Source organism: Castanea sativa, chromosome 1 (assembly GCF_040712315.1).
Source record: "Castanea sativa cultivar Marrone di Chiusa Pesio chromosome 1, ASM4071231v1".
Lineage (NCBI taxonomy): Eukaryota > Viridiplantae > Streptophyta > Magnoliopsida > Fagales > Fagaceae > Castanea > Castanea sativa.
Genome location: NC_134013.1, coordinates 67,840,001 through 67,856,168, shown reverse-complemented (window position 1 = coordinate 67,856,168; position 16,168 = coordinate 67,840,001). Strand labels below are relative to the sequence as shown.

At 29.6% G+C, this 16,168-nt stretch overlaps 1 protein-coding gene across 1 annotated transcript; it reads left to right on the top strand.

The window, feature by feature from the left end:
* The first annotated feature begins 327 nt into the window (after positions 1-327).
* Positions 328-3,912, top strand: LOC142643501 (protein KINESIN LIGHT CHAIN-RELATED 2). The gene is made up of 3 exons (XM_075818158.1): positions 328-537; positions 1,245-3,233; positions 3,447-3,912. Exons 2-3 carry the CDS (start codon positions 1,261-1,263, stop codon positions 3,658-3,660), a joined length of 2,187 nt encoding a protein of 728 aa, XP_075674273.1. The 5' UTR covers positions 328-537; positions 1,245-1,260; the 3' UTR covers positions 3,661-3,912.
* Positions 3,913-16,168: the final 12,256 nt, after the last annotated feature.

The window sequence follows — 16,168 nt, the reverse complement described above, 5'->3', positions numbered from 1 at the left end:
TTTATTTTTTATTACCATTTTTTGAGTAAATATATAATTAATTAATTTATGTATTGCTTTGAACCTGCAGAAGGAGAGAGGTCACAACAACAAAAAAATTAATACTTTTATCAATTCAATTTAATCATTGCCCTTAGTTTACTTCTTTTATGTATTTGGAGAAGATTTAGTTAATTAATTAATTAATTAATTAAATTTATATCTTTGAATCACAAAGAGAACGAGATAGAGAGAGTGATAGGTTGGGAGAGAAGTCACCTTCCTTATTGCTTCAACATTCCAACTCTCTGCAACCCCACACCTATACACATATTATCTGTAAATATTCACCAAAAACTTAATATTCTAATGGTCTTTTCTCCATGTTGCCCTCATCTTTCTCTCATAATTTCCACCTTCATGTCTCATATATAAAGCATACTATGACACATATATCACCCCCCATACCTCTCTATCTTTCTGTACATATTAACACCCAGACAACTTTGTAAGTTTAGAACCTCTTTGGCTTTCTCCTTCTTTGGCAAAAATATTAAGGTATGTCTCATATACTTATCATTTATATCTTCTAGTTTTTTGAGTTTCAAAATAATTATTGATATAAGTACATTTGACATTTATTTCTAAGGTTGACTTGTTTATCTTCTTCCTTTTTTTGGCTCCCCATATCAAGCATCGTTTGTTATCTGTATTTTTGGCTATTAAAGTTTGATGTCTGTGTGGCTGTTTCATATTTTTAATGTATTTATGTGTTATTCTTTGGTTTGGTTCTTGATCATTGAATTGTAAAGTAGTCTTCTTTGCAGAGACCCCACTGACACCATTGAACTTTGTTCTCTTCTAGGCTTTCTTTCTATCAATATGTGAATAAAAGTATAAAACCAATTTGATGCAGCAAATTCAATATTTTGTCATTTGGCTTTTGGATATAAGTTGATAATGGAAGAATTTGCCAACAAGAATCTTTTGAGTGCAAAATGAAAGGCGGGACACAGTTATTTTATGAACTTAATATTGAATGCCTCTTTAAAAATTTGAGTGAGACAATGAATTTGAAATATATATATATATATATATATATATATATATATATATATATATATATATATATATATATATATATATTCCTCTAATTCTAATTCAGGATTGTTAAATGGTTGAAATGCATTTTATGAGTACTGCATTAAATTTTGGTTTGTTGATGCTATCTGATAGACATTTTCGTTTCTCTTTTATCTGATTAGTACATAAGTAGCTACGATGCCTGGATTAGCTATGGATGCATTACATGGGGATGGTGTTGTAGACGAATCCAATGGAAGCTACACGCCACATAAGGAAAGCTTTACTCAGCAAGGCTCTCCAAGAAGTCCTTTGAGTCCACAAAGTCCTCATAGTGACTCTTTTGATCTGGCTATTGATGGCATGATCGACACCTCTATTGAGCAGCTGTATTACAATGTCTGTGAGATGCAGAGCTCTGACCAGTCCGCCTCAAGGCGTAGCTTTCTGTCATATGGTGAGGAATCAAGGATTGATTCAGAATTGCGTCACCTTGTTGGAGATATAGGGGAATTTGAGGTAACAAAGGAGGTGGTGATAGAGAATAACGATGGCAATAGAGGTGACTTGACTCCAGAGAAAGAAAACGGGTCTATTGGTAAAAAGTCTACAAAGAAGGCTAGGAACCTATCCAGTAGTCCTAAGCAGCTTTCTCGGTTGCCATTGGACTCTGGAACATCACCAAAATCTCGTCCTAGGAGTAATTCTTCTCATGAAAGGCCTCCAGTTGATAAAAGGCATGAGAAGAATTCAAGAAAAGCAAATGCTATGAGAAGACAGAGAAATTTTGCTTTATTGGGAGCAAAATTTCAGAATGGAGTTGAGGACCCTCTAGTGGCAGGACTAGACAACCCAGACCTTGGCCCATTCTTGCTTAAACAAACTAGGAATATGATTTCTTCCGGTGAAAATCCTAAGAAGGCTCTTGAACTGGCTCTTCGGGCAAGGAAGTCGTTTGAGATATGTGCAAATGAGAAGCCCAATTTGGAGCTGGTCATGTGTTTGCATGTTTTGGCAGCAATATACTGCAGCTTAGGCCAATACAATGAGGCAATACCAGTTCTGGAGCGCTCAATTGATATTCCGGTGATAGAGGATGGCCAAAATCATGCACTAGCTAAGTTTGCTGGATGCATGCAATTAGGTGACACTTATGCAATGCTAGGCCAGGTTGAGAATTCAATACTATTTTATACCGCAGGTTTGGAAATCCAAAGGCAAGTTTTGGGAGAAACAGACCCTCGAGTTGGTGAAACATGCCGGTATGTAGCTGAGGCTCACGTTCAAGCATTGCAGTTTGATGAGGCTGAGAAGTTTTGTCAGATGGCTCTTGACATTCACAGGGAGAATGGTTCTCCTGCTTCTCTTGAAGAAGCAGCAGATAGGAGACTCATGGGACTTGTCTATGATGCAAAGGGAGACTATGAAGCTGCTCTTGAGCACTATGTTTTAGCAAGCATGGCCATGGCAGCCAATGAGCAGGAAATAGATGTGGCTTCAATTGATTGCAGCATTGGAGATGCGTATTTATCCTTGGCTCGGTATGATGAGGCCATCTTTTCTTATCAGAAAGCACTCACAGTCTTTAAATCAGCCAAAGGAGAGAATCATCCAGCCGTTGCTTCAGTTTTTGTCCGTTTAGCTGACTTGTACCACAAGATAGGAAAGTTTAAAGAATCTAAATCTTATTGTGAAAATGCACTCAGAATCTACGGAAGGCCTAATCCTGGGATCCCCTCAGAAGAGATTGCCAGTGGTCTTATTGATGTTTCTGCTATCTATCAATCCATGAATGAATTGGAGCAGGCACTCAAGTTACTTAAAAAGGCTTTGAAAATATATGGTGGTACCCCAGGTCAACAAAGTACAATTGCTGGAATTGAGGCTCAAATGGGGGTCATGTATTATATGATGGGGAACTATTCTGACTCCCATAACACCTTGGAAAGTGCCATTACGAAGTTCCGGGCAAGTGGAGAGAAGAAATCTGCCCTGTTTGGGATTGCTCTAAACCAAATGGGACTTGCCTGTGTGCAGCGCTATGCGATAAATAAGGCTGCAGATCTTTTTGAAGAAGCAAGGAGTATTTTGGAAAAGGAATATGGGCCATATCACCCTGATACATTAGGGGTCTATAGTAATCTTGCTGGAACTTATGATGCAATGGGCAGGTACCATTCTTTCATTATATTTTAGCAAGGTGATTTATCATATATGTGAATATTTGTTGTTTTGCATTTTTAGCTGTGATCTTCTCATTTTGCTTCATTTTACTGGTTATTAAACACAGAATGTTACATTGTAAGACATATAATCAAAGCATTGGTTCTTTTTTACCTATACTTTGTAATATCATTTTGCTTTCCAACTTATGGATTTTACAGGCTGGACGATGCCATTGAAATTTTGGACTATGTTGTTGGCATGAGAGAAGAGAAGCTTGGAACAGCAAATCCTGATGTGGATGATGAGAGGAGGAGGTTATCGGAGTTGTTGAAAGAAGCAGGCAGAGCCCGGAACAGGAAATCAAGATCACTAGTTACACTTCTTGACAACAACCCTGAGATAATAAAAGATGATGGTATTGAGGTATTGTAATGTTGATGGTGTATATATGCTTGTTTGTAAAGTATCTTCCACAAGAGGACTAGGTGGTCTGTTTGGTTAGCAGATCGTTGAGAAGTTTGGAAAAAAATAAACAAATATATAAATAGTCAATAATAGCAGCAAGGGAGAGATTCTGATTCAAATTCTTTTGATATGGTATAAGAAGGTGTCAATAGAAGTCACATTTATATTTTGCTGTTTACTGATTGATGAAATTTCTGTGGGATGTTAATATAAGAATTGGTGGAATATCGTTTCTCAATGTCAATACAGAATTGGTGATACTTCATTTTCTATTATTGGTGCACCCACTGCTTCTTAAAAAATTTCTATTGCTTCTTACCTCAAATGAGTAGGATACTAAGTTACTAACCTCTAATATATTTTTATGGCAACTGCTTTCAATGTTTAAGGTTATTAACAAAAATTATTCTGATGTTCATAGAAAAATTATAAAAGCAATACTTGTTTCCTAAGTAATTTGTTCGGAATGACATTAGATATCTGTCAGCTAAAGAAGAAAATCTGCAGATAAAGTGTTTGACACCGGACCCATGCCTTTGCACTTTGAGTTGCCCTTAATAGTGCGAGAAATTATTCAATACAATAGGAAGACGGTCCCGTGATCCTTCTAACCAATAAAAAAATATATATCTTATCATTTGCTAATTTGAAGAAGTCCACACGCTAAAACCCAAAGTGATTTATTTATTGATCATGCGGAAAACATATATAATCCAACCAAACAAAGTTTCCCTTCAAACTTCTTATATATTTCTTTTTTGTAAATTTTAAAAATTTAACCGTTACATTTTATGTTCCTTATGTTCTTAACATGTAGATCAAATTTCGTTCAAATCAGATATTATTTAGTATTTAATCAATTAAGTTATTTTTTATATACAACTTTAGATTACAAAAACTTGAAATTATAACATTTATTTGATAATATAGCAATTGATCTTTGATTTTCTTGAAATTTTGTAATTATTAAGGATGTAATAAGAACATGCAATCTAACGGTTAGATTTTCAAAATTCACATTCAATATAAATATATATGATGAGTTTGTTGGGTTTCTCTCTAAATTAGTATGGAAAAAAACTTTGTTCTGGGCCAACAGGAGGACTCAATAAATTCTCCAAAAATGTATCAACCAACTTTAAACATAAAACCCTGCGTTGATACGGTGTGATATTGTAAAGAAATTTATCACTTACTTCGCGACACTAATTGTCGCATGGAGTCTGGTATTGACTTATGTGTATTCTCTTATCTCATCTCTCTTCCCCCTATATATGTGTGTTTATCAACAAAAAAAAAAATAGACATAAAATGATAAGGAAAATTGTTAAGAATATACTCAAATTCCCAAATATGTGAGACACGAAAAAGCAAAAAAAAAAAAAGAAAAAAAATAGCACACACAAACGTAATCTGTGTGTGTGTTTATCGTTTTTCTCTCTAAAATAACACACCTACCCTAATCTAAAGCAACAATATTTATATCTCACGGATCAGATCCTTCACGGTGGGCTAATAAAAGGCCAAAAATGACCCTTCATGAATGTAGGTAAGCGACCTAGCTTTTTCATATATATATATATATATATATATATATATATATATATATATATATATATATATATATATATATATATATATATATATATATTTTTTTTTTTTTTTTTTTTTTTTTTTTTTTTGGGGTACATTTTTAATTAACAAAAATCATGGCAATATAAATAAAAATAAATATATATATATATATATATATATTTTTTTTTTTTTTTTTTTTTTTTTTTTTTTGGGTACATTGTGAATGAACAAATAGCATGGCTGAACTCAACTGCCACTCTCATATTTTTTTTTCATTTTGTTGTTTGTCCAATTACCAATTTCCACACTATTTCAATCTCTTTTTAATTCTTTAAAAAAAATCTATTTAGTGTTCATTTGGGATAATTAATTTTGCTAACTTCTTTTATTATTCAGTTTATTTTTATTACTATTCATAGATCTCATTACACTTTTTGGTATTATTCATAAGTTTTACTATATTATTTCAACTAACTTTTACATTTATCTATAATACTTTCAGCAAAAAAATTTTAATTTTAACAAAATAAACGGATTTCAAACAAACACTTAATTAAATATTGTTTTGATTATAGGCCAAAGCTACCGTATCCATCCACAGTCTCTTGTTGCGCTTTTCGTTTTAACCTTTTTCAAACTTCATTTTCATTTCTATACGCATTCTCGTTCCGAAATCTGTGTGATCTCTTCCTTCATTTGATCCGTGAGTTTTGTAGAAGACCATGTGATTTTGAATCTGCACCTTCCCTTTCCACCTACCCCAACTACTCTCTTGCCTTCATCCTTGATCATTGTAGTACAATCTCATTGGTCCAATGCCAAATTCCCACCACTTACATATATTTTTTCGATAAAAGAAAAAAAAACAAACAAACAAACAAACAAACAACAACAACAACAACAATGAAATCTCTTATGTGGCGTTTGGTACGGGGAATCCACATTACTCCTGGCATCTAGATTCTCAGGAATGTGATTCTTAGGAATGTAGCTATTCCTATATTTGGTTTCATTGGGAGATTCTCAGGAATGTGAGATGATAATGTTTGGTGTATTCTCAGGAATCTTAAATGAATTATTTGTTTTTTCCATTTTGTCCTTAAATTTGAATGTGAAGTACCAAGCCCATTAAAAAAAAAATCTTCCTTTAAATAAATAATGAAAAAAAATATATAAACTATTAATTAGTCCTTTAAAAAAAATATCTTACTCTATATAGATAGATAAAAAACATTATATAAACTATCAATTAACAACACATTCATTAAAACTGTGATCTAACATTTCAAAATGACAAGAATAATACAAAAATAACTATTAGCAGAGTTATTTATCCTATTTATATTGTTTTTGCGGGAAAAGATAAAGACAAGAGAGAAGATATTGATAATTTGTTTTATAGTTTATCTTAATTGCTTAAATGATAAGGAAAAAAGGTTAAAATTGTCAATTTATAAAAAATACAATTTCTTTTAAGTTTGGGAATCTGGATTCCCACCTGTTTTAAAGGGAATCCACATTCCTACTGAGGGGGGGTTTAAGGATTCCCCTGGCATCTGATTCCCTAGCGTAATTTGCAACCAAACATGAGAATCTTTAAACATTCCTGGGAATCCTAAAACATTACCCTGTACCAAACGCCACCTTAGTCAGTATCATATTGGAGCTGTTTCAAAATGTTTCAGTATAGATCAATACTAGTATATGGTTTTAAGATTATTGCTATTTCTGCCTACGTGTCCAGCATTTTAAAAAACGGTTTTATTTGAGAACAAAAGGATTTGGAAAGAAGCGTTAAGAGCCGAGAATCCTTTTTTACTACATTTTTTATGAGACTTTTAATTTGCACCACTAATTGGTTAGCTGGATTTGAAGTTAAAATTTATAGAATATTCATCTATATTTATATCTATATCTATATCTATATATTACTAAAAGTTGAAGTGTAGCGTTTAATGCTGCTGCGCTCACGTTGAGTCACGTCAGCGTTCACGTCATTATCTTTTTTCTTCTATTTTCTTATAATTATTTTTAATATATTTTTATTTTATATTTACACTTTTTCAACTTTTCTCCTTCCCTTACCTTTTCATCTCCCCACTACTTCACCAACATTTCTTCTTCCCTTACCTTCTCATCTCCCCACTACCCTCTACATTAATATCATTCTTCATTTTTTCCTTCATCTTCCTCTATTTTTGTCTCTTCTTATTCACACCTTCTTACTATAAATTCGTCACAATCTCTTTCATTCTATGCATAGTTTTTCCTTACAAAAAAAAAAGGTTCTCTCTCTCTCTCTCTCTCTCTCTCTCTCTCTCTCTCTCTCTCTCTCCCTCAATTTTTGGGTAGATTTTTATTTTTTATTTTTCTTGCATCTTTGCTTTAGATTGATAATTTTTTATATTCTTTAATCTACTTTAGGTTAATGCAATTCAATTTTGTTTTTTTTTTTAATTGTTGTGTTTTTTTTTTCTCTCTCTTTGATTGTTAAATGTTATCATATTGCGTTATAAATGATTATATATAGCATATAAAAATATAATATTATTCTACTACATAGCATGATTTGAATAATTTAATTTGATAGTTATTGTAATTTGATAGCATGATTTTTATAGTACTCAATTTATATGTTAAACTATGAGACTTTAATCATTTTTTTTTATTTTTTAATCATTTGTGGTGGACAAAGTACTCTTAATAATTGTATTAGAAGTACTCTATAATGTCATTTATTTAGAGAAAATTAAAGGTTGGCTAAACAAAAATTATTGGATGAGAAACAAATTTTATCTTTCGCAATTTTACTTTTATTTTATTATTATTATTATATAACAATGCATATATAGAAATTTAATTCTTAGATTTTACTAATAATTGTTTATTTGATAATCTGTTTTGGGTGGATGGATTACAATTTCTGCAAAGAAAATAACCTTAGTAGATTACAAAAAACAAATTGTTTTCCTAATTGGTCCAATTAATTATAGTTAAGTTTTATTAATTTTTTTAGTTACTTTTTTAGTGTTTTGGATTGTAGGCAGAAAAAATAAGTTTGAGAAAGTTTGTTTAAAACTAAAAGAATAATTTCCAAAGTTTATTTTCTTTTTCATGATTCACAAAATGTTATAAATCACTTTTTTTTTAAAATAATATTTTACTTAACTTGCCTTTTGAATTTCTAAGAAAAATGTTTTTTTTTTCTTTTTAATACAACAAAAATTATTAAATTTATGATTTATAATTGTTCTTATATTACATTTATAATTATTCTTATAATAAGTAAAAATATAATTACAAAATACATTACTCTTTATTAAATTAGTTTAAATTGTATCAAAAAATTTAATAAAACCACCATAAAAATAATTATCATGCGCAACGCGCAGGTTCGCGGCTAGTTATATTTAAAAATAAAGCATAGTATTTATTATTGCTACACTCCAGTTGAGTCACATCATCGTTCACGTCGTTATCTTTTTTCTTTTCAATTTTTTTATAATTGTTTTTAACATTTATTTTTAAATATTTACACTTCCTCAACCTTTCTCTATCCCTTACCTTTTCATCTTTCTATTACTTCTCTAACATTTCTCCCTTCCTTACCTTTTCATCTCTCTACTACCCTCTACATTAATATCATTCTTTCTCTTTCCTTTCGTTTTCCTTTATTTTTGTCTCTTCTTATTCACACCCTCTTACTAAAATTTGTCATTATCTTTTCCATTCTATGCATAGTTTTCACTCACAAAAAAAAAAAAAAAATGTTCTCTCTCTCTCTCTCTCTCTCTCTCTCTCTCTCTCTCTCTCAATTTTTTGGTGAATTTTTTATTTTTCTTGTATCTCTGCTTTAGGTTGATAATTTTTTATATTCTTTAAAAGTCTACTTTAGGTTAATGCGATTTAGTTTTGTTTTTTAAATTGTTTTTTTTTCTTTGGTTGTTAAATTTTATCTCACTGCGTTAAAGAATTAAATATAGCATATAAAAATATAATATTATTTTATTACATAGCATGATTTGGATAATTTGTATCTTTTTTTTCTCTTTGATTGTTAAATTTTATCATATTGCGTTATAAAGAATTAAATATAGCATATAATAATATAATATTATTCTATTACATAGCATGGCTTGGATAATTTGGTATTTATGCTATCACACATCATGATTTTTTATGGTACTCAATTTAGATGTTAAACTATGAGACTTTACTAATTTTTGTTTATTTTTTAATCCTTTGTAGTGAACAAAGTACTCTTAATAGTTGTATTAGAAGTACTCTATAATGTCATTTATATAGAGAAAAAACAAAGTTTAGCCAAACAGAAATAATCAGATGAGTGACAAAATTTAGCTTTTGCAAATTTACTTTGATTGTTATTATTATTTTATAACAATGCATACATAGAAATTTAATCATTAGATTTTGCTGATAATTATTTATTTGATAATATATTTTGGGTGGATGAAATTACAATTTCTGCAAATAAAATAACCTTAATAGATTACCAACAACAAAAGTTTTTTTCAAATTGGTCTAATTAATCATTGTTAAGTTTATTAATTATCTCAGTTATGTTTTTTGGTGTTTTGGATTGTAGGCAAAAAAAAAAATTGAGAAAGTTTGTTTAAAACTAAAAAAATAATTTCTAAAATTTATATTCTTTTTAGTGATTCACAAAATGTTATAAATAATTTTTATTAAAAATGAATATTTTCGTTAACTTATCTTTTGAAATTTTGAGCCAAATTGTATTGTTTTTATTTTGGTACGACAAAATTTATATTTATATTTATGATTGTTTTTATATTACATTTATGATTGTTCCTATAATAAATAAAAATATGATTATGAAATACATTATTCTTTATTAAATTAGTTTTAATTGTAAAAGAAATTAATAAAACCACCATAAAAATTATTATCATGCACAACACGCGGATTCGCAACTAGTATATCTAAAAGTTGAAACATAGAGTTTAATGTTGATGTGCTCTTATTTAGCCACATTAATTAGCGCCATATCATCAACTTATTTTCAATATTTTCTCTTTCTTTTTTAATTATTTTTCTCCTTATTAATTTGTCACTTTACAATTACATATTCTCCAACATTTACTTACTTTTATCTTTTTATCTCCCCACTACTCTATACCTTAATCTTACAATTCTTCAACCCTTCAGCTTCCTTTTATTTTAACTCTTCTTTTCCCCAATTTTTTTACTATAAAAATTTGTTATTTTCTATGCCATTCAATCCATATTTTTCTCACACAAAAATGTGAATACTCTCTCTCTCTCTCTCTCTCTCTCTCTCTCTCTCTCTCTCTCATTAATTCTTTTTATTGTAACTCCATTTTAGATTGATGAATTTTTTTGTATCTCTACTTTTGGATGATACACTTTGGTAGTGTGTTTTTTGAGTTATTTATCTCTATCCCTCTTATAGTTTTGGTTTGAGTTAATTTTTAGATATTTTAGAAGTGAGATGATTATGTATTTGAATGTCTCTATAAATTATTTGAGTAATATCAATTGTAAATTTGTGATGAGGTTTGGTTATCATGATAATTTTCTTAAGATAATGAAAAATTCAAATAATTAATTTTGGAACTTAAAAATTTAGTTGTAGATAAATAAATAAAAAACCATAACACACTATAAAAAAGTTTGAATAATATAGATCACTAGAAAAAAAAAAATACTATTTCTATCTTTTATCTCAAAAAAATAATGGAATAATATCAATCAAACGCACCTAAGTTTTTTTTTAAATTAAAAAACTCAAAATAATAGAATGATATATTTGTCGAGATGGAGAGAAGAAAAATAATTATAAAATAAATCATACATTATACCACATTACAAAACAATTGTATATTCCCACGCATACTTAATTATTAAAAGTTGTGGGTTCCAGTTAGGAGTGGCAATTTGTGTTCGTGTGTCGAGTTCGTGTCGTGTCAACTCATGAGTATTCGACTATATTGGTCAACACTAACCCGACATGCTTATTAAACAGATCAAGATTTCGCAACCCTAACACAACTCATTTATTAAACAGGTCAGTCGCGTCAACCTGTTTATCAGATTTTATCAAAATGAAAAAAAAAATTATGAAAAGACAAACAAATAAATATTTTTAATATAAATTCAGAACTAATGAGTAATTGCATCATAAATAATTATTCAAAACTAAAGCATATCCCAATATCACAAATAATTAATCACAATATGTCAAAGAAAATAAACCACAACAACTAATAAGTTTATATACCTAGAGTTTGAAGGGTATATTAATAAAATTTCATTTAATTAAACGGGTAAGACGGGTCAAACAGGTTCTATGTATTCAATACTAACCCAACCTGTTTATTTAATGAGTCAACCATGTCAACCCAAATATGACACGAACTTGTTAAGCCTCAACGCATAACCTACTAATTTCCTATCACGTCGTATCAGGTTCGTGTGTCATGTCCAATTTTGCCATCCCTAGTTCCAATTAGCTCAACTAGTAGAATTTTTTTATGGTTGAATAAGAGATCTAAAGTTCAATCCCCACCTACATCAAAAACCGACTGGTAGTTTGTTTTTTAGAAATAAACTAACTATTAAACACACATACTTAATTACACTCCCTCACCAAGCTCAAACACATTATTTAATCAAAGAAAAAAAAACCTATCATCAAGAAAGGACATCACAAATTGAAATTCTCTAAAAAAATTATTAAAAGTTAGAAGAACTTCATAGTACTGTTGAGGTACAATTTTTTCACTCATGCCACGTGCCCCAATCATATTTAATCACATTTATTTATTCACCAAAAAATAACAAAATATCACCCATAAATTATTTTGGGCCTCCATGAATATTTCTCATCCCATTGGCCCACAAATATTTCATATCTCATTATCTAAATTGGGTCATGATATAAACTATCACAAAAAAAAAAAAAAAAAAAACCCTAAAAACTCATATCATATCAAATTTTATTATAATTATTTAGTTAAGCCCAAAACCAATCTTATGAGCCCAATGCACAATCCCATTCTATTTAAAACCCAAGAATACTTATGTTTGACAATATTTGAAAAACCCATGATTCAAATCCATGACAAAACAATTTTATCAATGGAATTCAAATCCATAATCAAAGTCCATGGTTTTAATTCATGACAATTTTATCAATGGAATTCAAATCTCATAAGCAAAACCCATGGTTTAAACCCATGGCAATTTATTTATCAAAAGCCTAATTCACATTGGCAATGTCAAAAGCCAAATTCTCATTGGCAACATCAAAATTCCAATTCACATTAGCAACATCAAAAACCCAATTCTCATTGGCAATATCAAAAGCTCAATTCTCATTGGCAACATCAAAAACCCAATACAATATTAAAAACCCAATTATTCATATTGGCAATATCAAAAGCCCAATTTGCCCAATTCTTAATGGCAATATCAAAAGCCCAATTCATATTAGCAAGATCAAAAGCCCAATTCACATTGACAACATCAAAAGCTCAATTCTCATTGACAATATTAAAAGCCCAATTCACATTGGCAATATCAAAAAGTCAATTTATGTTGGCACTATCTTGTCAAAAACCCAATGTTATTAATACTTGGCAAAATACTATATCATAAGTATTATACTTAAAGTCCAATGATGAACAATGTTTAAGTTCTTAAACCTATTACTATAATATTACAAGCCCATGAAATCTATGGCAATTATCTATTTTCAAGACCCATGGCAATCATCTTATAAAAGCTCATGGAAAGTTCTGATTATTTATCTTAGACCCGTAACATTTATTTATTTATTTATTTATTTCATATCATAAACTCATGGAATTTATATAAGTGCTTATGGTCACTATTTATCTTATATCACAACATTCATAATATTTATTTCCAAAACTCATGATAATTATTTATCCAACAAGCCCATTATGATTATCTATAAAAAAAAACTCATAAGAATATCACATTATTCCATTATAGTGGTTGTTACCATATTTTATTTGAAACTAATGGATATTGCATTTATTAAAATCCATGGTAAATATTATTCACAAGAAACATTTTAGATTACTATTTAAAAGCCCCAAAGAAAATATCATTTACAAAATAATCCATGGCAAAAAATTACAAGAAACTATACAAAGTGATATTTAAAGCCCATAGAAATTAATACCCAAAACCTATCATAAATATTTATTAAAGCTCATGAATACATTTCATTTTTACTAACAACTAAAGCCCATGTAGAATAAAAATTCATGACAATATATGGTAGTTTTGTCCATTTTGTAGAGCTCACAATGAGAAAGCAAAAAGATAGGCCTAAGTGGAGAGAACCACCAAGTCAAAGGCCCATCAAAATACTCAGCACTAACAGCCAAGCCCAACATGAAATCTCAACTAAAATAGCTCATGCGTGCAAACTAACCTAACTAAAGATCTGCCCTCCGCTAGAGATCACCTTAAGAAGCAGCTAAGCTCTCAAACCAAATTAGGAGCTAGCCACCTATCCTATCAACCTCTCTGCCACTGCCATTTCTAACATGAACAGTACCAAGGGGCTAGGCTAACACCAAAACGCTAAAATGCAATAAATGTCATTCTTCCTTCCTAAGTTTCAGTTACTACTTTACTACTGGAGGAAGCCATGACCAAATCATCCAAACTTCAGCAAACTAGTTTCTTTAGTACTAAAAATGTCTAAAACTAATTCATGAATCAAGCCCATTAATTCCTAAAGGGGAAATGTATGGAAATATGGTTTGGAGTGCATAAAAAGATCTTTAATAGAGCTCCCTGAAGTAGGCTAGAAGCTTGACACTTGGCTTGGGGTGATAGCTTCTATTTCTTGAAGCTCAAATCTTAGTTGCAACACCAAGATTCGACCATGACATCTGCCTTAATCCAATTGGCAGAAGCCAACCTCAGAAATCTTAGCATTTAATGCAAGATTACCCAAATATTCACCCATGTTGGATATCACCCAAAAAAGATAAAATACCCAAAAGCAAATCACTCAATTTTTGGCCAAATCCTAGGTTAAATACTCAAAATTCTAGCTCCATCTAACATTACCCAAACGAGACAAGCACTAAAAAAGGAGCTCATTCCATTTTTGGCCAAATCTCATGATGAATACTCTGAAAATTCTCTTGTTAATCAGACTCAACATTTTTGGCTTTTGCTAATTGCTCCCTAAGCTTCACTATAAAAGGAAAGAACCATCTACTATCAAGGGGGAACAAAATCCTCTCAAAGTCTACATCAATCTTGTTATTTTCAGCCCTTAATTCAAAAATAAGTTCCTTTCTAGTTCATAATGGCCCATACCCATCAACTCACAAATATTCCTTCCCTTTTTTTAAACAAAACCCAACACCTTTATGGTCTCATCTATATATATCTAAAAGTTGAAGTATAGCATTTATTATTGTTACGCTCCCATTGAGCTACATCAATGGCCACATCATTTACTTCTCTCCACTACTTCCAACCATAACTTCCCTCTTTACTTTTTCATCACTCCACTACTCTCAACTTTAATGTCACTTTTCATCTATTCTCTTCCTCTTTCTTTTATTTTGACTAATTTTATCCTCATTCTATTAGTATAAATATGGCATTTTCTCTCACATTCTATACATATTTTTTCACATGAAAAAGGTTATTATTCTCTCTCTCTCTCTCTCTCTCTCTCTCTCTCTCTATATATATATATATATATATATATTTTATGAATCATTGTATTTTTGTATATAATACTATTTTGGATTAATATAATTTGGTAGTGTGTTTGATTTTTTAAGTTTTCCGTCATAAGTTTTCTCTCTCCTTTTTTAGCTTTTGTTTGATTTTTTTGGACATAATACATAGTTATTTTGGAAGTGAGATTTTGAATTTATATCAAAATACAATGGTGGCTATGTATTTGAATGTGTCTATCAACTAGTAAAATTAAACCGTCCAAGATGAATATGTATAGACAATATTTTAAAAAAAATTTTTACCAAACAATATTTTAATTTTAACTTTTCATTGATTTATTATTTAGTTATAACATCAAAATTAAAGTAAATGAATATGTAAAGTTAAAACTGCCTAAAATGAATTTGTAAAGCCAATATATTTATATTTTTAATATTGCCAAACAATTAAAAATAAATAATAAAATAATAATAATGTGGCCAATGACGTGATGGATGAAATGACTCAATAGGAGCATAGTAACAAAAATGCGATATGAAGATCCAGTTAAAGACAATTAAATCTTAATAAATAAAAGTGTATGTAGTCACACACAAAAAATTAATCATGTTCTCTTTATGTTTTTATACAGATTATTTTCTTTTATTTCGATAGATGAAGTGTTCAATTTTTGATATAAAGTCTACTTTTTCCCTACATATTATTTAAATATTAAATTTATAATATGGTATAGTCTCTTAGGAATTTCTAAGAAATATGTAGTTCTAATCTCATGTATCTATATTAGTAAACAAAACTCAATCAATAGTTCGAAACTACTCCTACAATTAAAAAAATTATAAATATAATAATTTTCTTTTTAAGAGAATGAAAGTTTTGAATAATATATTTGAAACTCAAGCAGTTTTTTTTTATAGGAAAACTCAAACAATTTAGTTGTACAAGGAAAACAAATGAGGAAAATATAACGCATAATAACATAATTTATCAAAATATGGACTGCCTAAAAAATGAACAATATCAATCAAATAAATCCAAATAATAAAATGATGATATATTTTTTGAGATAGATAAATGAAAAATAATTTTAGAAATTGTTTAAGTTTTTGGGAGAACAAATTATTTTCCACAAAATTTATAGAACAAATTATAT

Coding starts and splice junctions, on each gene's coding strand:
- LOC142643501 (XM_075818158.1), top strand. CDS start 1,261: ATGCCTGGATTAGCTATGGATGCATTACATGGGGATGGTGTTGTAGAC. Junction 3,234..3,446: donor ACTTATGATGCAATGGGCAG/GTACCATTCTTT, acceptor TGGATTTTACAG/GCTGGACGATGCCATTGAAA.